The sequence below is a fragment of the Xyrauchen texanus genome, chromosome 18, assembly GCF_025860055.1.
Source record: "Xyrauchen texanus isolate HMW12.3.18 chromosome 18, RBS_HiC_50CHRs, whole genome shotgun sequence".
Classification (NCBI taxonomy): Eukaryota; Metazoa; Chordata; class Actinopteri; order Cypriniformes; family Catostomidae; genus Xyrauchen; species Xyrauchen texanus.
Genome location: NC_068293.1, coordinates 33,696,873 through 33,723,688, shown reverse-complemented (window position 1 = coordinate 33,723,688; position 26,816 = coordinate 33,696,873). Strand labels below are relative to the sequence as shown.

At 39.8% G+C, this 26,816-nt stretch overlaps 1 protein-coding gene across 3 annotated transcripts in view; it reads right to left on the bottom strand.

Moving 5' to 3' along the window:
* Nucleotides 1-26,816, bottom strand: part of LOC127658764 (zinc finger protein GLI2-like) — a 95,235-nt gene that overhangs the window by 32,750 nt on the left and 35,669 nt on the right. For all 3 annotated transcript variants that reach the window (XM_052148255.1, XM_052148254.1, XM_052148256.1), the window contains exon 3: nucleotides 8,524-8,626. In XM_052148255.1, coding sequence (XP_052004215.1) covers nucleotides 8,524-8,626 — 103 coding nt within the window. The remainder of the gene's footprint in view (nucleotides 1-8,523; nucleotides 8,627-26,816) is intronic.

The following is a 26,816-nucleotide window of genomic DNA, read 5'->3' as shown; positions in this document are numbered from 1 at the left end:
ATTTCAAGCCTTTATTTGATATAATTTTGATGATTATGGCTTACAGCTTATGAAAACCCCAAATTCAGAATCTCAGAAAATTAGAATATTACATGAAATCAATAAAAAAAAAAGGATTTTAAATACAGAAATGTCGGCCCTCTGAAAAGTATAATCATGCATATGTACTCAGTATTTGGTTTGAGCCCCTTTTGCATTAATTACTGCCTCAATGCGGCGTGGCATGGATGCTATCAGCCTGTGGCACTGCTGAGGTGTTATGGAAGACCAAGATGCTTCAATAGCGGTCTTCAGCTCTTCTGCATTGTTTGGTCTCATGTCTCTCATCTTTCTCATGACAATGCCCCATAGATTCTCTATGGGGTTCAGGTCAGGCGAGTTTGCTGGCCAATCAAGCACAGTAATACCATGGTCATTGAACCAGGTTTTGGTACATTTGGCAGTGTGGGCAGGTGCCAAGTCCTGCTGGAAAATGAAGTCAGCATCTCCATAAAGCTTGTCTGCTGAAGGAAGCATGAAGTGCTCTAAAATGTCCCGGTAGACGACTGCGTTGACTCTGGACTTAATAAAGCACAGTGGACCAACACCAGCCGATGACATGGCTCCCCAAACAACACAGACTGTGGAAACTTCACACTGGACTTCAAGCATCTTGGATTGTGTGCCTCTCCATTCTTCCTCCAGACTCTGGGACCTTGGTTTCCAAATGAGATGCAAAATTTGCTCTCATCAGAAAAGAGGACTTTGGACCACTGAGCAACAGACCAGTTCTTTTTTTCTTTAGCCCAGGTAAGACGTTTGACATTTGAAGCCCGTGTCCAGGACCCGTCTGTGTGTGGTGGCTCTTGATGCAGTAACTCCAGCCTCAGTCCACTCCTTGTGAAGCTCCCCACACATTTGAATGGCCTTTTCCTGACAATCCTCTCCAGGCTACGGTCATCCCTGCTGCTTGTGCACCTTTTTCTTCCACACTTTTCCCTTCCATTTAACTTTCTATTAATGTGCTTTGATACAGCACTTTGAGAACATCCAACTTCTTTTGCAATTACCTTTTGAGGCTTTCCCTCCTTGTGGAGGGTGTCAATGATGGTTTTCTGCACAACTGTCAGGTCAGCAGTCTTCCCCATGATTGTGAATTCAACTGAACCAGACTGAGAGACCATTTAAAGGCTCAGTAACCCTTTGCAGGTGTTTAGCTGATTAGAGTGTGACACTTTGAGCCTACAATACTGAACCTTTTCACAATATTCTAATTTTCTGAGATTCTGAATTTGGGGTTTTCATAAGCTGTAAGCCATAATCATCACAATTATATCAAATAAAGGCTTGAAATATCTTACTTTGCTTGTAATGAGTCTATATAATATATTAGTTTCACCTTTTAAGTTGAATTACTGAAATTAATGAACTTTTGCACGATATTCTAATTTTTCGAGTTTCACCTGTATTAGGCAGCAGTTTTCATTGAATTGTTTTTCCATACCATGGGAATGGGTATGGAGGCTGCCATTTTGCTTAATCTCATTTTGTGTTCACCGGAATAAAAAAAGTTATATGGGTTTTGAACAACATAAAGGTTAAGTAAATGACAGAATTTTTTTTTTGGGTGAACTATCCCTTTAACATAGGAAGTTTCTGTAATACAGCCCCTGAAGTCCTGAGAGATCTAATGTGAGCTTTTATTGAAGTTAAGTACATGAGAGTCCCTACATGGAGTGTTTCTGAATACAGAGGAGATGTCAGACATTGTTAAATAAAGCAGACCATTCGGTGTATGTACCCACACTCCATTCAGTTTCCACAGGGAGAGGAAATGACCATGCATATGAATCAGAGCCTGCGTTCCACAAGGGTGTGTTTGCACTCAGGCTGCAAATTGTAGGGGGGATGGTACTGTAGGGTTCTTCTAAGGTTTTAGGAAGAATGACCATTTCTGTTAATCAGTCAAGAGAGCACAGTTATAATCTCAAAATGGCCAAATATATGACAGTTAATTGGCCTGGCCGATATACTGGTAACATAAATGTTATGTTGGCAAAGTTGGTTTACTTTTTTTTTTTCCTAACTGCTCCTAGAGCTTTTAAGCAAGGCCTTCAGACTGTTCTTGAATAGTATGCCATGTCTTATCTAACAGATCTGATTTACGATTTTCGCACAACAGGCAATCAAAAATCTGGAAAATCCCATAGATTTACATTGACGGAATGACTTACTAATTTACTTGATCTACTTTTCTCTCTCTCTCTCTCTCTCTCTCTCTCTCTCTCTCTCTATTTCCAAAGCAATGGCCATTAAAAGAAAATAATACAGTATAATCTATCTATCCGTCCGTCCGTCCATCTGTACAATGGTTTATTGGACTATGACCCCATACACCTGACATTAAGTTGCGTTTTGGGTGATCCCATTACATTTGGTCAGCGTTATTAAATACAGGTTTAAACGGAGTCTAAAACGTTTTGTGATCAGATCACAAAAACCACATACAATGATAGTCAAAAACATATGTGACAACATTTGAAGTAAAAACGCTAATCCTTCCTGAATGCATCACGGACATCAGTGTAGCGCCACCACTTACCTGTCAATCAACAGCTGCGCTAAAACAAGAGTTTAAAATTTGCCTGTTACGAGCAGCTTTAAAAGGAAATAACTGTCTCACCAAAAAAAAAAAAAAAAAAAAAAACGGTATATCTACAAGCCAGAGAACTTCACAGATCTTCTTCAGAGTGTCTGTTAAAAACATGCATGGACACAGATGACAAACAAACATCCAAAGCTACTTTAAATACAGGTAATCCACTTAAATAATGGATAATTCTGCTGGAAATGTTGGGTTTGTGCTTAGATACAATTTTAGATGCATCTGCGAGAAACAGCACACCATTTTTTGCGCTTCCCCTGCCTTTTATTACTTTTTCATGGTTTATTTTCATGCAGTAACATAATGATATAGTGACTGATGAATGTTGTCATGTAATCTGAGACTCTTCACTTGGAATTTGATTTGTTTAATATCTGAATGAAGAGGATTAAAGTTGTCACCATCAATTTATATGTCTTTGGTTATGTACCAAATACTTAATACATGCATTTTTCTAAATTGCATAAACTGTTTGTAACTGCTTGATGAGATATGAGCAAGGCCTATAGTGGCTATCTGTGCACTGGGTATCAGATGCATTATGCTTGGCACAGTCTGGCTTCATCTCAGTCTCTCATTTATACCCTCTCTGTTCGGAGACCAACCTGCATCCAGCCTGAGTCGTGCTCAATTTCCAGTAAACGCCTGCAGACTACTAGGCTTGTACAATTGCCAACTCTCTTCCATCAGCCCCCTTGAAAGGATAGCCATAAAGACGTCTCTGTTCTAGAGGAACTGAGAGAAAACAGACGCGCCATACACAAAACACTAATCTCTCCACTCCATTTGGAGCAAGTGCTCAAAATTAACATTCGCCTCCAATAGTGCTACGGTTTTGCAAACTGATAATATAGATGTGTTATCTGTACATGTGGCAATAAGCATACCGTTTTGGTTGTATAAACACTGACAACATTCTAAAGTCATGGCTGTTGTGGTGTAATTATTGTGACCATGTTATAACCTTGAAGTTTGAGTAGATGTGCTTTTGGTTGCAAAAAGCACTTTGGTGTCCGAAGTTGAAGATTAACACTTCAGTTGTAAACTAAACTTAACTAAACTAGCAAAACTTAATTAATTAAACTAAATATCAAAATGAAAAACGTATTTCAACATTTGAAACCAATGACTGAATCATAGAATGAGGTCAACATGGAATACCATTCGCAACCTATTTTGCTTCTGTAATCAAACTTATTTCTGGATGAAACATGAAAACATAAAAAAGAAAATGCGGGAATTGAATCGTGGAAAGTGGGTGTGACACACAAAACTGAAGCCAGTGGTTGGAGGGGAGGTGTTTACATTTACATTTATTCATTTGGCAGACGCTTTTATCCAAAGTGACTTACAAAAGAGAAAAACATAAGCGAATCATCTTAAGGAGACAGTGGTATGAAAAGTGACATACTACTAAGTTTCACTATCATCAGAATAGTATACAAAACAGATTTAAGTGCAACCAGAATTGTAAATAAAAAAAAACAAATTGTGACTGGTTAAGTGCTCTTAGAAAAGATGTGTTTTTAGCCGTTTTTTGAAGATAGAAATTGAGTCAGCTTCACGGATTGAGTTGGGAAGGTCATTCCACCAACGTGGTATGATGAAACTGAAAGTCCGGGAAAGTGTTTTGGTGCCTCTTTGTTTTGGTACGACAAGGCGACGTTCCTTAGCCGACCGCAGGCTTCTGGTGGGAACGTAGCTCTGCATAAATGTTTTTAAGTGTTGAAAAGTAAAAGGGATTTGTGATATCAGCCAAAAGTAAAGTCTCTTCAGAACAAGTTATTGCATTTCGATGAAAGATTATGATTATTACATGACATATCATACAACAAAGAATAGTGTACAGTAAGACCAGCAAAGGGGTCTTAAAATGTATTTATTTATGGAATAAATTTAGATTTCATGGTGACTTTAAGGATAAGGTCACATGAACTCTCAGTTAACTCTGCACATAACTAATGATTTAGAATAATATGTAAAGCAGTTTTGAAACACAATGGTACAAATATGAGGACATAAGAAAACAAAAATTAGAGACACCTCTAAAACGTACAGAAACACATATTAACCTTGTTTTGGTTACATTCCCACATTTCCCAATGTTTTCCAGACAGTCTGAGACAACAAGACAATATGTCAACACATATATAAATCAGCAAAACTGCTGAGGGTATTTGAACCCTCAATAATAAGCCATCATTTACAACTTTACCTGTCAGGGGATAAGACAAAGAGGGCCCCCAACTGACAAGAATGATAACCAAGGTCTTGTTGTTACGCCCACTCTCTGACAAGATGGTACATGAATTGTTAAAGAGACCTTAGTTATAGACATGGTATGTCATAGTGCATCTAGAGAGCTGCTTCTAAATAGCTACCTGTCATTTTAGCAGGCTTCCATCACAGCACCATGTGTGGTACCTGCCCATGGTAACATGGCAAAATGAATGTCTCCATTTGCCATTCTTTTTAGTGTCTGTATTGCAAAAGGAAATGTCAGAGTGAGCTTGTTATATTGATAGTATCAGAGAACAGTCAGCATTTGTTTGCTTGTACTGTTAATATGTACTTAAAAAAAGTCATTAGATGTTTTACTGGTTTGTGTGCCTGTGTTGTGACCTAACTCTTGTTTTACATCTATATGGTGCAGAATTTGTAGATAGAAAAAAATTTTTAAATAGGAGAACATTTGTAAACGAAACAACCTTTGATATGGAACTTATGATTTAAAGGAATATTAAGGGTTAAAGTTACGGTACTGCATCTACAGCATTCTGTGTGATCTGTTAGGAAATAATTTCAAACAAATTAACAAAGAATAAGTTAATTGGGGCGGCTGTGGCTCAGGTGGTAGAGCGGGTCGGCCACTAATCGCAGGGTTGGTGGTTCGATTCCTGGCCCACACAACTCCACATGCCGAAGTGTCCTTGGGCAAGACACTGAACCCCAAGTTGCTCCAAATGGCAGGCTAGCGCCTTGCATGGCAGCTCTGCCGGCATTAGTGTGTGAATGTGTGTGTGAATGGGTGATTGGGACACAGTGTAAAGTGCTTTGGTAACCTCTAAGGTGAAAAAAGGCCCTATTTAAGTGCAGACCATTTACCATTTATGTGTAAAACGCAATTTACAATCACATTATCCAAAAGATTGTTTCCCCTTCACTGTACATCGATCAGCCACAACTTTAAAACCACCTGGCTACTCCCCCTCGTTCCACCAAAACAATGCCAATCCTTATCTCAGAATAGCATTCTGAGATTATATTTATCTCACCAAAATTGAACAGAGCGGTTATCTGAGATTTAAGGTTATACTGTAGACTTTGTCAGTTCGAACCAGTCTGGCAATACTCTGTTGACCTGTCTCATCAACAAGGCTTTTCTGTCTGCAGAATTGCCACTCACTGGATTTTTTTTGTTTGTGGCACCATTCTGAATAAATTCTAGAGAATGTTGTGCGTGAAAATCCCAGGAGATCAGAAGCTAGAGAAAAACTCAAACCAGCCTGTCTGGCACCAACTATCATGTCATGGTCCAAATCACTGAGATTTTTTGAGACATTGAGCATTCTGATGGTTGATGGTGGAACTGAAGCACCTGATCCGTATCTGCATGATTTTATGCACCGCACTGCTGCCACAGGATTGGCTGATTAGATAATTGCAAGGATGATTGTTGACGGGCTGATTTGAGTATACAGAATTTTTTTTTTTTTGCAATTGCGTTTGGTGGCGCAGAAATTACATACTTCAGCTTTAAGCAAAAAAGTAAAATATGATATGCAAAGTTTTTGCAAATTTCGACAGTGAAAACCTGTAAAAAGTAGTCTTACATGTGGCAGATAGGTCTGTCCTTAGTAGAGGGTCAAGTTTAGGCTGCTTAGCTTCAACAATAGCTGCGGATTCTGATAAATAAATAAAAAATGCTAAGGAATAGTTCTCTCCAGGTAAACTAGACCTCTCTGGTCCTTTATGACAACATAAAACCCATGTACAATGAATAATCCTATATATAGGGGCCAAACCCAAACTTGCCGAAACTAGTTCCTTGATACTACACATCCACTGAATAACAAAGCACAAGGCCTGCCAACAAATGACACAGTGCTTAATTTGCTGTGCAACATACATGTAATTAGGTGATTCAGGCATAGGCAGTGGAAAAGACAGCCTGATCAAGGTCTTGATGAATTAGGGGGCCTCTGTCAAGGCTGAGTCACATTAATCAAAGGAGCCAGTGTACAGAGAGAGAAGGCAGGAATTCTCTGTCTCTACCAGTTCCAGCTCATGTGATAAATCGTTCTCCTGCCACTAGGCACAAGATATGTATCGCTATCAAATCAAAATGCATTTAAATGCAAATGCAGTTACACTGATTGTGTCTCAAAACTTTTCCTTGTGAGCAGGACAATTGAGATAAAGATGGTACAGCATAACCTACAAGCAGGATCCAAATTGAACTTTTTGCCATTCCTGCATAAGGCAGTTAATAGAAAAATATTTTTTCCCCATGAAAATGGGTATAATTTAACTGTTTTTCTTCCTTACATATTTGAGACAAACAGGACTGATCACCTGCACCTATCATTAAATTCGAAGACACTGATTGCAAAAGTTTGCTGAGATAAATAATCATAATGTTTAGTATGTTCAATTAGCAAGGGTCTGACTATAATGTATACTTGTTGACTTGAACCATGTATTACATTTCAGTTCATAATAAAGTTACAGAGTAAATTTTACTGCATTTAGTTTACTTTTTTACTCGCAGTTGGTGCTTGGGGGTTTGTTCATTTGGCACCTTACAAGTTTTGCAATTTTATCATTGATCCATTGATCAAGTTAGTCCTACATAGCCATAGCTTTCAATTCATACAAGCTTAGCGTACAAGTCTTTTATTTATTTATTTTTATTTGGAATGCCCAATTCCCAATGCACTATAAGTGCTTGTGTTGGCATAGTGACCCGCCTCAATCTGGGTGGAAGCCTGCGCTTCTGAGACCATCAATCCGCCCATTTTATTATGTGGCTTGTTGAACACATTACCATGGAGATGTAGCGCTTGTGGAGGCCCACGCTATTCCTCGTGGCATCCACGCAAAACTCACCACGTGCCCCACCGAGAGCGAGAACCACACATTATAATGACCACGAGGAGGTTACCCCATGGGACTCTACCCTCCCTAGCAACCGGCCCAATTTTGTTGAATAGGAGACCTGGCTGGAGTCACTCAGCATGCCCTGGAGTTGAACTAGTGACTCCAGGGATGGTAGTCAGCATCAATACTTGCTGAGCAACCCAGGTCCCCCAGCGTACACGTCTTATACCGGAACAGAATGAGAGTAACAAAAGTTAATCCTATGACACCATGAGTTGGTCTTTCTATTCATCGTACCAGACTGGGTGACGTTCAGGTTTTGTACATGTATTTATGTATACGATAGAGCCTCTTACCGAAACCTCAAAACCTGGCCAAACTATTTGTCTCATTATATGTCAGAAGCACAGCAGTTGTCCAAAACAATTAAATATTACAAGGATGCGCCAGGGCAGAATTGCTCAAATTCTGTTAGTTCTGTACTAATCAGCCTTTTCCTTTTCACATCCTGTTCTAATCTGTCTGTGATATGAAACTGCCTTGAATCATTGGCTTGTTTCTCACTGTTTGGACTCTTGCGGTCCATGAGCTGCTTGCTGATGACTGCAGTTGAACGATCTCCCATGCAGAAGACAAATGGCTGTGCTGGACCGTGACCTGGCCATAGCAAGCACTGAATCTGCAAACGTTTAACTGAAGATGACTTAACAGGTTTTCTCTTAATTGTTATTCCATCTGTGCAGAAAGAGGAAAATGGATGTTGAAGCTCTCAAACTTACCCATGCATGGGGTGGAGAGTGTGAGGCTCATAATGGTACCTTCCCTCATGGTGGCGCATGTCGATCGGGATCGGCGTGTGGAAGGTTGAGAATAAATGAGGAGCTGTGGAGTGAAAGAGAGAAGAGAAAAAGAAACCAAATGAGTTACAGACAGAACTTTCAAATGGTGGGGACTCCTCAGGGTAGGAGAAACCCCTCAGGATCTATATAAGTATTGCAGAGGGCCAGAACTGATAAAATCAGTGGATATCAGTGGACTGATCAAATATGTAGATATTTCTGTACAATACTGTGCATATTTCAAAATGCATGTACACAAAATGTGGTTACAGAAGAACACACATCTTTTATCATCCAGTTCTGTCGATTGTAACGAGCATAAAAGCAACATTAAAGGGATAGTAAATGCATCTCAAGCTCTTTTTTCAATGGAACACAAAAGGAAATAGCTTCAGTCACTATTCACCTTTAATTGTATGGGCTAAGTATGCAATGAAAGCAAATGGTGAATGAGGCTAACATCTTTTTGTGTTACACAGAAGTAGGAAAGCAATACAGGCTCGGAAGAACTTTCATTATATCAGTGTTTGTTCATGAAAGATATTATACAGTCAGTGTTAAAAAAATGTTTTTATATTAATTGTAACTGTTGAATCTTGAACATAACAGAGATGGAGCTGAGCATCTCACACAGACCACTGCAGTGAGGGCCTCCCTTTGAAATGAGGAAAAGATAAAGCAAATGGAGGAGAAAGACTGCTAAAACACAATCAGACATGGATCACGATAGTCCTGTTCACACATCCAGGCCATGTAGAAGCACACTCTCAATTTAGCCAAACTGCTGTGCCCCTTCAGACAGGAATGCGCATATAGCCTAGCCCTCTCTTCTCCGGTATATTTGAAAATGTACAGACGCTTCAGCTACCCCACTCACTATTAGTGATTTTACATGTGCAATGAATGGATTACAGTATCTTGTGATGAGTTTTTATTTGTCTGGGCTAAAAAAGGGGGCCAAGACATGCTCTTCCTGTTATAAAAATGTTCATTGCTTTAAAAGGCTCTCGTTAAAAACCAACATGCTTTCATTAATGACTGGAACTTACTTGAGGTGGTGATTATAGAGCTTTGCACTAAGCACTAAATATAGAGTTCACTGTCTGCGTCTTAAATTTGCATTTATCGTTACTATTTGCTCTTAATGAGCTCCTAAGTCTCTTTTTGGAACAACTATGGCCCAATATATGAATCATGCATTCTCCTGCTAATTTCACAATGTGCGTGTCTAGAAGAGTGGGGCCATGTCTTTAGGTCCATTCCTTGCTTGAATTAAAATTCTTGTGGCGTCACATGCATCAGTGAATCAGGCTTGACTTGAGAACTGAGACCGTGGGTGTAAAGTCCTCAGATAACTATCTCTACCTGAGAGGAGCTCAGGGTAGAGCTGGGTGGGGAAGGGCCGTAGGGGCCTTTAAGGGGCCCATCAGGAGACCTGTGTGAGTCAGCATTCCAGACCTGCCACTCTCGCAAGCATGCATTATTCTGCTTCAAGACTCAAGAACACGAAAGAAGGAGAGATTGACTCCGCTACTTACATTAAACCATGATGGAGCCTGATGCATTGAGAAAAAGATTCTCTGGCTTTGTTCAAAAAGAGCTTGCAGTAGATTGAAATATTGGTATTTCCAGAGGAATTTGTCCTGGAGAAACGATCAACCCTTTAATCCCTTCATCACTGTCATTGTGGAAAGCACAACTGACAGGTATGCATAACTTCACAACGGCAACTGTACTGAGGGCTTGATGGTGTAATGGCTTAAAATCTCTCTCGTAAATCTAGAGACCTGAAGGAAAAAGTGACTGCATACTTTCAAGCTGTAGAAATGTTTTCCCTGCCAATTAGGTGGACTTTCCTTGGTGAGTTGGATATTGAGAGTCATTTCTCAAATCTGGGTGTAGGGGCCAGCATAATGAGGGCTTGCGTGAGTACGTGTAGGAGAAAAAGCATGCATATACATAACATATTCATTTATGCTCCGGCCAAGCATGTAGCATGACAGCGCTTAAGTAAGGCTTTGGAAACTCAAGGGATGCCTGTGTATTTAAGAATGATGGGAACCGCAGCTGAAAAGCACATCATATATGTTCTACAATGCTGGCACTGATGTCAGATCTCAGAGAAAGTCATTCATTACTGAGAAAATAATCTTTTTTTTTTCTCTTTCTGAGACAATGAAAGTTTCCGCATTAAACATCACATAAATATCATACTGCAACAGATCAAATGTCATATGATGACACACACTCCAAGTACAGCAACCAAGGAAATGTTAATACATTACTTAAAGGGAAAGTTCACCCAAAAATGAAAATTCTGTCATCATTTGCTCACCCTCATGTTGCTCCAAACCCAAACGACTTTCTTTCGTAGAACACAGAAAATGTTAGGCGATATGTTAGTCTCAGTCACCATTCACTTCCATTGCTTCGTTTTTCCATTTAATTAAAGAAATTGGAGACTGAGTATGTCATTCTGCCTAACATCTCCTTTTGTGTTCCACTGAAGAAACTCATATGGGTTAAGAATAACATGAGGGTGAGTAAAAGATTATGATAGAATTTTAAAAAAAATTCTGGAGTGCGATAGAGTGAACTTAGACCAAATGGTGATAAAAGCCATGAGGATGTACCGAGGCAGGGATTGCCTGAGAGGGCTCATTCCATCACTTAGACAGCTCCATTGTTCTTGGGCCAAAGTCCAGTGCTCTGGAGGGTACACAGGTGTGCTTGAATGGTTTGTCCCACTCTGTTCCCTTGAGCGAACAACACTGGCATCCTCCTACCAACCATATTTGGGTATTTACAGTAACATGAAATATTTTTGGAAAGTTGACTCATCCTGCAGTTTGATGTGCTAAATTCCATCTAGACCTATTTTAAACAACATTTTCCTAACTCTTTCATAATTATGGTGCATGCAGCATTAATGACCTCATATTAAGTGACATAATAAACAGAATATTTGTACTTTTTAAAATGTTTTTGTTACACCGCAGAACGATTTCAAATGATAGTAATAGTAATAGTAAAGGCAAAAAGGTGATCAATATTGGGGACCAGTAACAAAACCTAAGATACACACCCTCTTAAAGGGATAATTCATTGACAAATCTGTCATTATTCTCTCACATTCATGCCATTCTAATCCAGTATTATTTTGTTTGCATTATTAGAATGTTAGCCTCAGTCACCATTCATTTCCCTTGCTTTCACCATTAATCTTTTTTTTTTTCTCCATACAACGTGTGAAAAGAGACAGGGGCTAACATTGAGTAAATATGTTGGGGTGGGTAAAAATATTTATTTTCCTATGAATAACGATATTTGAACAATCTCGTTATCGATTCTTAAACCCAAAGTCATATACCCTATGAATCATAATCGAAACGGGAAATGTGTATCAATACCCAGCCCTAAAAATCTGTATATTTGAATTTTTTTATTTATTTAATATTTATTAGCTAATTTAATCAAGTTTAATGTTACAAATTGTTATTTATTTAAAACATTCATTAACATTTTTATCTAAACTTGGTTCTTATGATGTGTTCACGTCATGTTGGAATTACCGTAATTATGAGATTCCAACTTGTAAAAAGCATTCAGGTCTTCGTAGAGCTTGTAATTACAAGTTGTAAACTCTGAATGTCACCTGGAGCATATTCTTTGTTCTTAAACATTTTGTTAATAGTTCCTAGAATATCAAAATCCACAAAAGGAGGTAGATCCTATTCATATTTGGCTCCTAAACTATGGAATAGTCTCCCAAACACTGTTTGAGATGCAGACACACTCTCTCAGTTTAAGTCGAGACTAAAGACTCATCTTTTTAGCCAGGCATACACCTAATTTATCCTCCAACCCAGAATTAGGCTGCTTTAGTTGGGTCTGCCGGAACCAGAAACCAGAAACAGTGATCAAGATCTCTAACTCTGCAATAAATTAAATGGCATCTATGCTTACATCTTTTTATTTGTTTCCCTGTCTCAACCTCGGGACTCCTATCCTGAGGTCACCAGAACCGTCTGGATCCAGCACCATTCCTGCTTCATGTTGGACTCCACTGATACATGTCACTGAATGATGATGACTAAATGCAGCCGGTGCCAGCCATATATCACTTCAGTCTATTATGATGGACTTCAGAGGATGAACTGATGCCAACTCCAACCTGCATCACCTCGGTCTATTGATGGACTACGATCTTGAAATGGAATGCATAGATTAACTATTGCCAACAAAAGCCTTCATCAGCCAGTTAACAAGGACAATTGCATCTGTGAACTTCTGCAGTTAATCAAGGTGGACTTCAAAGACTTTGGTCATTAATCTTACAGTTCAAACACAATCGATGTTTAAACACTGACCCTTAACCCTTACTTAGTTTAATAATTTTAAACCATGATTTTCACTATACATATGTAATATTTACATTATATTCATGATGTTAGCCAGAGGGGAACTGGCCCCCACAGTGAGTCTGGTTTCTCCCAAGGTTATTTTTCTCCATTATTCTACATCTTATGGAGTTTTGTGTTCCTTGCCACAGTCGCCTACAGCTTGCTCACTGGGGATATTAATACAATTATTATTTAATTATTTTTAAACACGATTAAGAATCGTATTTTATCTAAATTGCACAATGATGATTCATCGACTTTATAGACATTACAGTTTTATTGTCTGTTAATGCTGATCTTCTGTAAAGCTGCTTTGAAACGATGTGTGTTGTGAAAGGCACTATACAAATAAAATTGACTTGAATTGACTTGACATTTTGTAACAACATGTCAAGGTGAATGAATGAATTGATAAATATTTACCTGTTATCAACAACAAAGCCGTTTTGGCATTATTAGTGTTGTCATAGGAACAAATAACTTCAGTGGAAGCTTAAATGTCAGCGGATCTGCATGACCCGGAGTTCTCGTAATTACAGTAATTCAGACACGACATGAAGGCAGCGTTAAATGTGAAAGATAATTTTCTGTAAAGGAATGTTCTTTCAGCTTTTGTCATTTATATTCATTTATTTAGTAGACACCTTTATCCAAAGTGATTCATTTTATCAGTATGTGTGTTCCTTGGGAATCTAACCAATAATCTTGGTGTTGCTAGAATCATACTCTGCCAGTTGAGCTACAGAAACAGAACTCATCCTTCATGATGATCCGCCATGTGCAACATACTAGATTTTAATACACCACATAGTGTAATACTCAGATGGTGTTTAGGAAGTGTAAAATATTATTGTTTCAGTCCCAAAAATGATCTATAACCTGTGGAAAACATCCTGTCAGGACTTGGTGAGAACCAGCCATCCACGTTCTGTTGCAGGATTAAGTTGGGGTTTGATGTCCTTTTAAAGCCAATGGCAGGTGTTAAACATTACCAAAGGGTACTCAAAGTAGAGAAGGAATACATTCACTTTTCATGTCTGAACGGAGCCGAGAGATGGGCGGCTTTGTGCTGTAAGTGGCTCATCTTTAGATGAAGCACTAAAGAACAATAGTAATATCCTGAGAGGCCAGCAGGAGTAGTGTAATTAAAAAAGCTTTCTGTCTCACTCAAGGAACAAGGAGGGAGCGAGCGAGCAGGAGGGAGTCAATTCAGACAGGAAATTCCAACAGAATAGGCTGGCAAGGGGCCTAACTACACAGCACCATGCAAACCGCTCCACATCAGATCCCTAAGCAGCCTTGAACCCTGAGAAGCCACAGGCCAAGTGGTAGCCACCAGTGGATACATTGGATCCTGGTAACATGCAATTTGTTCCCATTTAAAACAACTTGGTGAGGCCTTTTTTACTTCATGTCACCCATCAATGTGCATGAGCAACAGTTAAACGCTTAGGGGAAAAAAGAGGGTTGTCTTCTCTATCCATTCTGCACCAGGGAAATGTCACACCGCATAACATCCCTATTTAGTCCGTGTTGATGGTTCTTTCCTAAGGCGTTAGTAGTGGCAGCAAAAGGATTAGGGGTTTAGGGGAGAGCAAAAAAAAACTGCTTCCAGTACTGAAAGGAAGTATTAAGTGAATGACTTTTCAGGGGCTTTGTAAAATGATACATTTCTTCTTACATTTCAGGCAAAGGCCAAACAGATTAAGTTATGGCATCCATACAAAACGCATAACTGGCATATCTGTTGTTATGTATGAGTAGTGTATGACTGTTAAAACATACCTACTAATGTCTGGTTTTAGAATACATCATATCTGTAGATCCTTTACATATATTTAGGTTAGGATATTTTAAGAGTTACGTATTTGTGAAATAAGTAACTATAGTATATATATATATATATATATATATATATATATATATATATATATATATATATATATATATATATATATATATATATAAGCCAAGCAGAGACTTCAATGTGATTTATTAAGCCTCTCTGAGGCACTGGACTAGTAACCTTAATTGTCTCGATACTTTCACACAGTCTCAGTCCTGGAACAAAAGCTACAGGGTAGTTGTGGCCTAGGGTCACCAGCAAATAACCCCAAATGCATCACAGCACAGGAAAAATCTATACAAGACTCAACAAGTGAAATCGGGGAAAAGCTGGAACTCAGGTTTGAGTGTGATACACATATGAGTATGTGTCTTGCTGCACTCAGAAGATCTCACCAAGATTAATTTCACATAAAGCTAATCACCCACCTGGCCATGCCCTGATTTATCAATAAAGTCTGTAATTGTACTACACTATGCATAGGTCTTGTCAGGATTAAATAAGTACTTTTGCACAAAGAGGTGTATTTTCCACAGGGCTGTAGATGTAATGAGGTTTTCTGCTGGAAAAATGCATAAAACAGGTTTGCTGGTCTGAACTGATCTCCAAGCCTGTTCAGATTGGTACGTTGGCTGACATTTGGGCACCTTTCAGCTGTTCAGGCTGGGAGCCCATCAAACCATCTTAGGCTGGTTCAAACATTTGCCAAGCAGGATTTTAAAGTGGCAAAGCCCTAAAAACTGAAGTTAGTCATTTAAAATATATAGACATAAAACGTACTAAAGATCTGCCATCCATAAAGCATACCTCGAAATTTCAATGTATGAATGTTACTGGGTCACAACACTGATATTTGTGGTTTTCAAAATGGCACTTGGACATCCTCTTAAGATTTAATTTGCACTTTTGGTGCTTACTTGAATTAGTGATTTACTGCTTCCTAGAGTAAACTCTATCTTTCTTTACCCATGAAACTAGTGAGCAAACCTAACAGAAAGCATGAGCTTAGCGTGATTGAGGGTTTCCAATACAGGCTCATGGTTGAGCACTCCCTTAAGCTCTCGCAGATCTAAAAACGGAAAAGGGAGTTAATTTTAATAGCTTCTCTTGGGAACGCTGGCCTCTTTGGTCTTCCATACCACCCTTTGACCTATGCACTGCAGCTGATACAAAGGATATCCATTAACACAATGGATGTACAACAGCCTTGCAGTGGACTGGCCAGTGCTGTTTCAGCAATACTGGTACACCAAAATGCCTTTTACAACAGGAATGATGGCAGTGGGGGGAAGTGTTCTCACATCAAGACAAAGCAGGGGCTCAAGTGCTGCAGTGATTCATTTGAGGAATACCCCTGCTGGGATTCACATGGAGGTAAGACCCTGTTATCTGAAATATCTGGTACAGCAACAGTGGAAAGCAGTCAGCACTGGAAATGGTGAGATAATGGTATTAAATGGTAATAAAACCCAAAATGTTTAAGTAAATAATGACAGAATTTTCTTTTTTGGGTGAGCTACTCCTTTAATATAAGTCCTAACTCAGTAATTCCATAGGGGAAATATTATCTTAGTTGAATCTTGCTCATTTAGATTCTCCAATTTTTAAAAGACATGAATGTTAACCTCTGTTAAAGGTGTTTCCATGAGTGATGGACAATAAATATAATAGACCATTTACATAAAAAAGGACCCTGACTATCAAGCCATGGCTCTGACTTCAAAATGCTCCGAGGGAATTATCTGAAGGAATTTGCTGTTAACCCTCAAACTCAAAACAGCTGTGGAGGCACAAAGTTATTGGACATGTGGGTGCCTTGGTCAGAGGTCAGACAGGCTGGTTGAGGTACCTCTCCTTTGCCCTCTAGGGGGTTCTCCAATTTTTTGTTTGCATTGCAGCTTATAATGCCTTTGGCCACAAACACAGAGCAATTTTATCCTTTTCATAAACCAAAAGATCTTTGGTCCATTCTCTGTTCCTTCCCTCTTTGTTGTTCTTCTACATACAGCTGTGGACTTTCTGGCAGGCTGGAATGAAAGTAAGCAATTGTAGCAAAACACTCATTCCTGTTACTCAGCATTCAACATCTTTTTTGTGGCGTTCCAGATCACAAATGCTTTGCCTCAATGCCACTGACAATAAGACCCCTCATTAAAATTCTTCTCCATTGTGAACGCATCACTTCCCATGGATGAAGCTTCCCCTCTCACTGCCATATCCCCACAGCTCATGCCTTTCAGTGCTATTCATTGCTTTTTACTCAGCCGTTTGGACTCTACATTGTTCAAAGAAGCCATCATTACCACCAGTGCAGAAATTGGCAGCATTCTTCTCTTTAACCAGAACTGTCTTGGCTACAGATAGCCATCTCATGCAGTCATGCTGTGAAAGTAAGATGATTTGTAGAGGGTTGTAATTTTTAAAGCATTTACAACCTGGAGCAGTACTGCCATCAGTGCCATTGGACATGTAGATAATGAACTGCAAGGAAACATTTCCCATCAGCCACCCTCTTTTTGTGCAGATGAGAGGATTAGGCTCTTAATTAGTGCCTCCAAAGGGAAAGCTCAATTTACAGGAGAACAACAGAGTGGTGGGGGGAAGGGCGAAAGATAATGTCTAATAGGCTGGAATGGGGGCCTCCTATTACAGAGCAGAACGGGGGAAGGGATTAAAATAGGTTATTTCTCCCAAACAAAAGGGGGGCATTCCGCCTGTACCATGATTCACAAAGTTGAAGGCACAGTCTTGCAACCTGGATGACCCATGAGTATGAGGTAAGGACATCAAATAATTGTACACTCAAATTGTTGTTCTACCCTGTTTAAAAAGGCCAGCTTAAACCAACATGAATTTCTATGATGATATTGGTTGTCTTGTGCTGGTTTGCTGCTTGTCTACCTATTCTTGTTGACTAACAAAAGGCAAAATAGCTGGTGATGCTGGATGACCAAGGTCCAAGGCTGGTTATGCTAGTTAAAGCAGTGCTCTGAGTTTAGTCCCAGTTAAGCTCAATCGACAGCATTTGTAGCATAATGTTTATTAATGTTTATTTTGATTTGTCCCACGTGTTTCTTAAAACAGCTAAAATTGTAGTTACAGGAAGGCACTTTACAACGGAAGGGAAAGGGGCCAGTTCATAAATGTTAAAATACACATTGTTTCAAAAGTATAGCCAGAAGACATACACATTATACATGTTAACATGATTTTAGTGTGTTAACATTGTTTCCAGGGTGTACCGGTGTTACATCATCATGGCAACAAATTATAATAATGGATATAATTTACACAGATGTGGTTAGTAAGGGATTACATCACACGTTTGTCATGTACATGTATAATGTTTGCATTTTGATGTGCACAATAATTGATTTATTGAGCACTCATTCTGCAACAGCTTGTCAAATATAAAAAATGCTACTCGAATATCGCAAATTGATTTTCCTTTCCACATTTGCCTGCCATGAACAACACTGAATTGCTCTATACTTTCCCTCTAAATCTCTTACCACATCTCACAGTTGCAATCGAGCCCACTGGGGGGAGCTGTGGATGAGTGTCATCGAGTTGTTGGTTGAGAGAAGATATGATGGAGTCTGTGCTTTTGAAAGCAAAGCCAAGTGTGGACATACTTGTAAAATGTAAATTCTTATTGAATTCTAATCTATGGTATTCGGTTCTTTTTGGTGCCTTGCAAACCAACAGACCAGGATCTGCTTTCATGGTGGAAAAAAAGCGAAGCGGTACGTGAAACTCAGAAGTGTATCAGACAAGAAGGGTCTGTCTGCGTCCTGCAAGACTACTACAAGACACACACACACTACAAGGCATGACTACTACACGTTATGCCTCCTTTCAAATAACCAGCGAAATGGTTATGGCATGCAGTAGTAAGATGTCAACATTCATACATTGCATTTGTTGTGTTATTTTTTTGCAGTCCGGCAGGGAACCTACACCTTTCCCTACCCTTAAACCACCCTAACTAGGCAGGTTCTGGCAGCCTGGGAGGAGGCCTAAGGGCAGAGGGGAAAGATTACTGGGCGGCGGGCGCAGGCCAGGGGTCAGAAGACTGGGCGGGGGCCACTGGAGGGAAACATCTTCCGTGGCCATGAACACGACTTCAGGTGCTGGCTCTGGGACGGATGAGGATTCAGGTGCTGGCTCTGGGATGGACGAGGCTTTAAGCACTGGCTCTGGGAAGGATGAGGCTTCAAGCGCTGCCTCTGGGAAGGAGGAGGCTCCAGGAACTTGCTTGTTAACTGTGGCAGGAGTGAGCACTGGCTTGTTGACTGTGGCAGGCGTGGGCGGTGGCTCGTTGACTGTGGCAGGCGTGGGCGATAGCTCGTTGACCATGGCAGGCTTGGGCGCTGACAGAAGCAGGGGAACGGCCTCTGTGGCCATGGACGCTAGCAGCAGCAGGGAAACGGCCTCTGTGGCCATGGATGCATGCGGATTAGGTCCCCCTCTACTCCTCCTCCTCTTCCGAGCGGTAAGGGGCAATGCTGCTGTAGTAGCCCCAGCCTCCTGGCAGTCTGCAGCCATGGGCTTGGGTAAGGCGTCCACTTCCGTAGGAGTGCCTTGGTCCTCGAGTTTGGATGAGGATGGGAAGTCTCCCGAGGCACCAGCTGTGATAAATTCTTCCCATTTAACATGTTGATACGCAATTTCACCGCACTCGGGAGTGACGTCACTCTGCTTACATTTACAATATAATTTACTGGCTATAAATGTAATTAATGTTAACAAATTATACATCTTTTCAAAGGTCTAAGGGTTCAACATTGATATCCGATCTCTGTTTCACGATAGCAATGCTCCAGAAACAGCCATTTAGTTATTTGTGCCAGGAGTACAAATGAAAACATGGAATATCAAAACGGGACTTCATACCTTTGTTATGAAAATGCGATCGCCAGTTGAATCCAGTTCACCACACTTGGGTCAATTGTCCATCTCAAGCATTCATTGAAAAACATCCAATAGCACTTTTTGTCCATAAAAGTGATCAATCTGACAAATATTGACATATTCTCCATTGTTTACATGAGATCTCGCCTGAAAGATTTACCCTTCATCATTGTTCTTCAACAAGCTATGCAATCTGAGCATTATTCATGTTGTAAAACTGTACATTATCTTCTAGCGATATCTATCTAGAGATAGAGTCTCATAAACAAAATGAGCCTATCTTCAAAGTCTATTTTTAAAAATGCGGCATAGTTTTATTCAGAATATCTGAGCAGTGCAGTCAGATTTTGTGTCGTCTTGAAAGGCAGAGCCTTAATTTTACTCTGTAGACCAGCAGCGATTTTCAGAGAAAAAAGTTTTTTTGTTAGATCATCTTCGAAGTTGAAACGTAACCTCTTTAGACTTGTGGCTTTGAAAACATTGTATTTCTGGGTTGTCTTGGCACTTTTATTATTGTTTTTTGTTTATATTATAAAAACATGTTCAGCACAAAAACTTTCCATTACTATAAACTTCAGCTTCTCTAACTTTAAAAAATAACAAAATATATTAATACTGTCCCAAAGTGTCTTCTTTCAAAAGATACTACAACTGTGTCCAAACTCCAAAGGGTCCAGTAAATACAACCATTTAAGTTCAGGTATGTCCTTTTCATGGTTTGAGCTCAAAAAGGGGGTGCGTATCAACAGGTTAAGGGCTTGCCTGACTGCCTTGATAAAGTACTCATCCTCACATCATTCTGGGACACAGGATCTAATAGGTTCATTCAGCCCTGCCCAAAAAAGATAAATTAGGCAAGTCTGATTGTATAGCAGACTCGAGGACAGTGCCAAAAATTCTAGGGCATATACCCACACAGACTTGTCCTTCTGACTTACCCCATTCAGCCTCTTGGCGTGTTAGCGAGTAGGAGAACCAGTTTGAGAAAAATTATATTCTGCTGGGCCCATTCTGTCACGGATGCAAACCTAACCCTGACCCAATTGCAGAGTGAAAAATAAAGGTTTATTTAATACAAAAACCCCCCACAAAATTCCAACATAAAGCTCTCACAAGGGGGAAAAAACTAACATAAACTATCCCATAGGGGAAAATGTAAAGTAATTAATCCAGGGCTGGGGTAGAGGGTACCAGGTAATCAGTACTGACCAGACCAAATAGGAACAGGGCTGATAAACAGGACCGACATGAACGAGACCAACAAACAAGATCGACTAGAACACACGAGACTGGGAACAAGACTGATTAACAAGACCAACGAACAGGACCAACTGGAATACACACAAGACAGACTGGCCCTGGACAGCACACATGAGTAGGCTAAAATAGGAAGAAATATCAGCAGGTTAACAAGACAGGGCAGGTGCGACAAATAAACTAATTCAAACAAGGAGGCTTTATATAATGCAAGACAGAGAGCCACGTGGTGATACAGAAACAAAATAAAAAGCCACATGCTCTCATATCGCCAGAACAATGAGGCAATATAAACCCATGCCAACCGACAAACAAGACGAGAGTATGTGTAGCAAAGACAAAAAAGCGATGCCACGCATTCTCACACTAAACGAAACATAAAGGTGCGTACACACTGCCAGCGACTTTATCGGTGAAGTCGCTAGTGGGTGTTCCCACTACTGGTTGCCTAGTAAAGTTTATAAATGACATTCACGGATGTCATTCCATTGCTGTTGACAGCGAATCTCTTTTCTTGCCAATAAAAACAAACATTTTGGAGGGAAAAGACTAAATATAAATGGAATCAGTACATAAAATGCTTTATATCAAAGATGAATGAGAAACCAGGCGTACTGTTTGCCAGAGCGGCTGTTTATCTGCGGCGAAAATGCAAATGCCGTTCTGTCTGGGTCCATAAAATCCCCGCGATCTCAGATACACCTTTCCACGCAGTATTTTTCTTAAAAATGTCCTTGTGCGTGGGCAGAGACATATCATAGAGCACTGGAAAATTTCTAACAGCAAGAATTAGCCTTTCATCCATCTTTCCGTTACTGCAGGAGCTGAGAGAGAGAGAGAGAGAAGGATCACGTGAGCTCTCCCGTCGTCTCTCCTATTGGCTGTCGCTTCCGTTAGTTGCTCCAAAGTTGAACTTTTCTCAACTTTGTCGCGTCGCTGGACACGCCCACATCTAGCGCCAACGGTCGCGACAGCTCGTGTCGCCGGAAGTCGCTGTGCTCGCATTGAAAATGAATGATACTGAGTCGCTGTCGCGCGCGATGTCGCTGGCAGTGTGTACGCACCTTAAGCATGAGCAAGGGAAACATCACGCGATGTACACAACAGGCGACAAAAACAAGACAAGACACCTGTGCGAGAGTTCAGCTACACACACACCCGACACCTTAGATCGAAGTGACCGAACCTCAGCACGCAACGCGCACCCTTGTTCGCGAGAGACCTGGGAGCGTTGGGGACAAGAGCACCCATCTTGTCCCGAACCGGGACAAGAAGTCAGGATCCAGACACTGTACTCCCGACATGAAACAAGAGTGCAAGGCAGGGAATACACCAGAAACCACACGCTCACACAAAGACAGACAACGAAACACAAGACAGACATGGAACGACGATGCCGTGGTCCTGTCAGACCAGAACCTAGACTGACAGAGTAACAGGACCGTGACACCTTTTGATCTTAGGTCCTTTCCGGTGATGAATTAGACCCAAGAAACACATGTTTCTCTGTGCATTGCTGCCTACACATCATAAATCATTATAGTAGCCTTGTGTTATCCAATGTGAAATGCCCTTTCTTGTGGGAAACATTTTTAGTCTAATCAGACTTTTCCCACCATTGTTCCTTATTTGGTGTCCACCTGCTTTCCACTTTTAGTGTTCTAAATGTTTACACAGGACCTTACCAGCAAAAGTTTCTTCAGTTGGCTTTGCCAAACCTAACCAAGATATTTTGAAAGCTTAAATATAATTTAAGTGGTTTGAACAAAGGGCATGTACAGGATGAATCCCAAGATCCCATGTACAGGATGAATTAGTGTTCAGTCAAAATTTTAATTAATGTTTAAATGTGTCAGCTTTAAATCATGTTCGTTTACAGCCAAAAATGTTACAGTAAATAAACTACACCTATGTTTTGGTGGTTGCTGAGGTGAACCCAGGTAAAGGGGCACTAGTAGAGACATGGTCAAATGTAAGGGTCTCTTGAATGTGGCAAATAGAGGAATCTGCTATTCCCCCATTCCTCTGAAACCACAGTCTGCTAAGATGAGTTTCAAACACACTGCAACTGAAATGTTTACTTGGCGGTAATGCAAGCATTAAACTAAATAAACAAGGAGCCATGAGTAACACATGTAGCTTTTTTCCTACCAACACTGGTAGTAGAGGTCAGAGAAAGGAGAAGTAGGGATTTGTTAGTCTATACGTCTCTCTTCATTCAAGCGTAAATGAGAGAAAGCCAACAAGACAAATTAATGTGTGACTCATTGTGACTGAAGTAATATATTTGCTTGGACAAACCTGACAACATGTTACATGTTGCTACTGTGTGGGGAAGCCCTTCCACATAGTTCAATGCACACTGTGTTTGGTCATTTTAAAACAGGGCTTGAAATTTGATTACATTTAGCTATTTTATTCATACTTTATATCTATAACATAGTGTCCTACATTTGTCTGTGTATTCCACAGAGAGAATTTAGAAGGATCTTGTATTAAAGTTAAAAGTTCAATATAAGAAATTATTCTTGGTGTTTTTTCAACTTTGGATACTTTGACACAGTGGACTTTAAAAAACACTGACAATGTTGTCTCCTAGTTTGACAAGTACACTTACTTTCGAAGTTTGTGTACTAATAAAACCTTTATTAGGGTCAAAATTGTTTGTTATGGTGGCAAGGATACCACAAATGTAGGGTAGTCTGCATTTTTTAGAAATTATTCAATAAATATTGAAGTGATTAATGTTTATTTCACTCTTTGTGATAAAAAAGGTAAAACTTATTAACCCTGTGTATGCTAATTTACATCTTAGCATGAATTTTCATATTTTAAGATTTAAATACTCGGACTGGGACAATTCCAAAATAATAAAATCTATACATCCAAAGGATCTGACCTCCATATGACAAAATGAAAAAGTTGAAACCCATGGGACAAGAATTTATCTGAAGGTGTTTAATGTCGGTTCAAAAGTCAATTCCAAGTCCACTACGTTTTGTTCACACACTCATTTAAGTCATCTTACAGCTCTTGTAAATATTGTCAGACAAGCAGGAGCATGCCTCTGTCTGCCTCTCAGAGTGCTCTCTGCACAGGGCAATATTTATCTTAGTGAGGCTGCAGGGTGGGCTAAACCAGAGGACAGGGGTCTAGGTAAACACTTCAGAGAGGTCTGAGACAGCCCTCCAACACTTTGCTGAAAAGTGCCAGTGACTGACCTCACAACTCAACGGCATGGTGCTAAACAGGACAGAGACAAAGCAGGGAACAAGCCAATTGTTGGAAGATAGAGCCTGCTGTGCTAAATAGGTCGAGGGGGAAATGCCAAAGCTAGAGCTGTAATTTACAGCACCAGGGCACACCATTGAAGGGATAGTTTTCTGTTCTTGGCTGACAGAAGTGGAACCTGACGTAGTCTTCTACTGTTGTAGCCCATCTGCCTCAAGGTCCGACATGTTGTGCATTCTGAGATGCTATTCTACTCATTATAATTATCTGAGTTACTGTAGCCTTTCTGTCAGCTCGAACCTGTCTGGCCATTCTCCGTTGACCTCTCTCATCAACCAGGCATTTTTGCCTGCAGAACTGCTGCTCACTGGATGTTTTTTATTTTTTGCACCATACTGAGTAAACTCTAGAGACTGTTGTGCATGAAAGTCCCAGGAGATCAGCAGTTACAGAAATACTCTGTAGTGAGCGGTAGAGCTCGTGTTTATCTAGCTTTGTACTAGCTGCATGGTGAAGAGAGTAAATACCTGTTACATCTCTCATCTCCATCTCTAGTTCCATCCAGGATCAGAAATGAGGCACTGGCCAAAAAAAATCCCCCTGCTATTCTGATATACAGTAGTTTGGTGTCACGTGTTAAAATGATCAAATACTACAATGTAGTTCATAATAATATTAACAAAAATAATAGCCTTGATGTTAAATAAAACATTATTAATGATACTAGGGCAGAAATACTCAAACCAGCTGACTGGCACTGAAAATCATGCCACGGTCGAAATCACTGAGATAAAAAAAATTCACCATTCTGATGGTTGATGTGAATATTACCTGAAGCTCCTGACCCGTATCTGCCTGATTGTATGTACTGCTGTACAATTACCACACGATTGGCTGATTAGATAATCACATTAATAACTACGTTATTAATTTCCATAGACATACTGGTTTTTAAACTGTAAAAAATATATATTCTATCCCCTAACCCTAAATGTAACCCTCACAGAAAACTTTCTGCATTTTTACATTTTCAAAAAACATAATTTTGTATGATTTATAAGCTGTGTTCCTCATGGGTCCGATAAAATGTCCCCACAAGGTCAAAAATGTCAGGTTTTACTATCCTTATGGGGACATTTGGTCCCCACAAAGTGATAAATACATGCTCTCTCTCTTTCTCTCTCTCACTCACACACACATACACACACACACAAGCTCTGAATTCTCGTATTCCTCCATGTTCTTTAATTCTCTCATGTATAAATAATGTCAAGCAGTCCTTCTTATAGCCACACAGATATATCTAGAGTGAGCGGTAGAGCGCGTGTTTATCATTGCACAATATAAACTGTCAATCTGCCCAGCCATACTCTCTAGGCTAGAGATGCCCAAACTAGGGCTCTACTTTGATTTGGCCTGACTTATATGACAAGAGTGAAACAAAAAATGCTATTGACATAGCTTTTCATTGCATTAATTTAGCAGATTGCATATACAGATATATATATATATTGTATAATGAAATTATAAAGAAGAGGAACCAGGGCAACTTTAATAATTTAATATAAAACAGTTTGCAGAGCCTGAAATTTGGCACGGTACTGCATCTATTGTGCACATTCCTGCCATTACCATGTTCATATTGCGGGAAAATCCCACAAACTTTTATTCACTTTACAGTGCAGCTGCAAATTTGTAAACAAACAGATAAAGATGAACAAATCATATCAATAAACTTGTTTTTGTATCAAACTGTAATTCCATAAGTCTCTCCCTTTCTCTCGTGCAGTTGTCAGCGGTTTCAGAAGTGTGAGTGCGCTCTAAGTGCTTTGTCGCATAGATACTACATTTAAGATGTTACAGATGTATAAACATTTCTAAACCTGCTAATTCAACATGCAATCGGTGTTATATCACATCTCCGTAAGTGAGCAATGTGATAAAACTATATTCCTGTTTATATTCAACAAATCTGTTAACATTGCAAGCGCGTGCGCCTTTCATATCTTGGTGCTCCCTCATTATTCATAATGCAGCACATTTGCAAGAAAGACAGAAATAGCAAAAAACATGTGTGTAATGTACTAGCTGCATGGTGAAGAGAGTAAATACCTGTTACATCTCTCATCTCCATCTCTAGTTCCATCCAGGATCAGAAATGAGGCACTGGCCAAAAAAAATCCCCCTGCTATTCTGTTATACAGTAGTTCGGTGTCACGTGTTAAAATGATCAAATACTACAATGTAGTTAATAATAATATTAACAAAAATAATAGCCTTGATGTTAAATAAAACATTATTAATGATACTAGGGCTGCACAATTAATCAAAATAAAATCGAAACCGCAATATGACCTTGTGCGATTATTAAATTGCAAAGGGCTGCGATTTAATTAAATAAATTTTCTGCTCTCCTCAAAGTTTATTTGCACTGTTCTGTCCAGTCTATATTAAGCTAGAGCATTGTTACAGTGTTTTAAGAGCGGTTCTGAGCGGCAAACAGCATTAACAGAACACCCGTAGAGTACAGAAACATCTCTTCATTCTCCTGTCATTTGTTTACCTCACAAGAGATCGTGTCG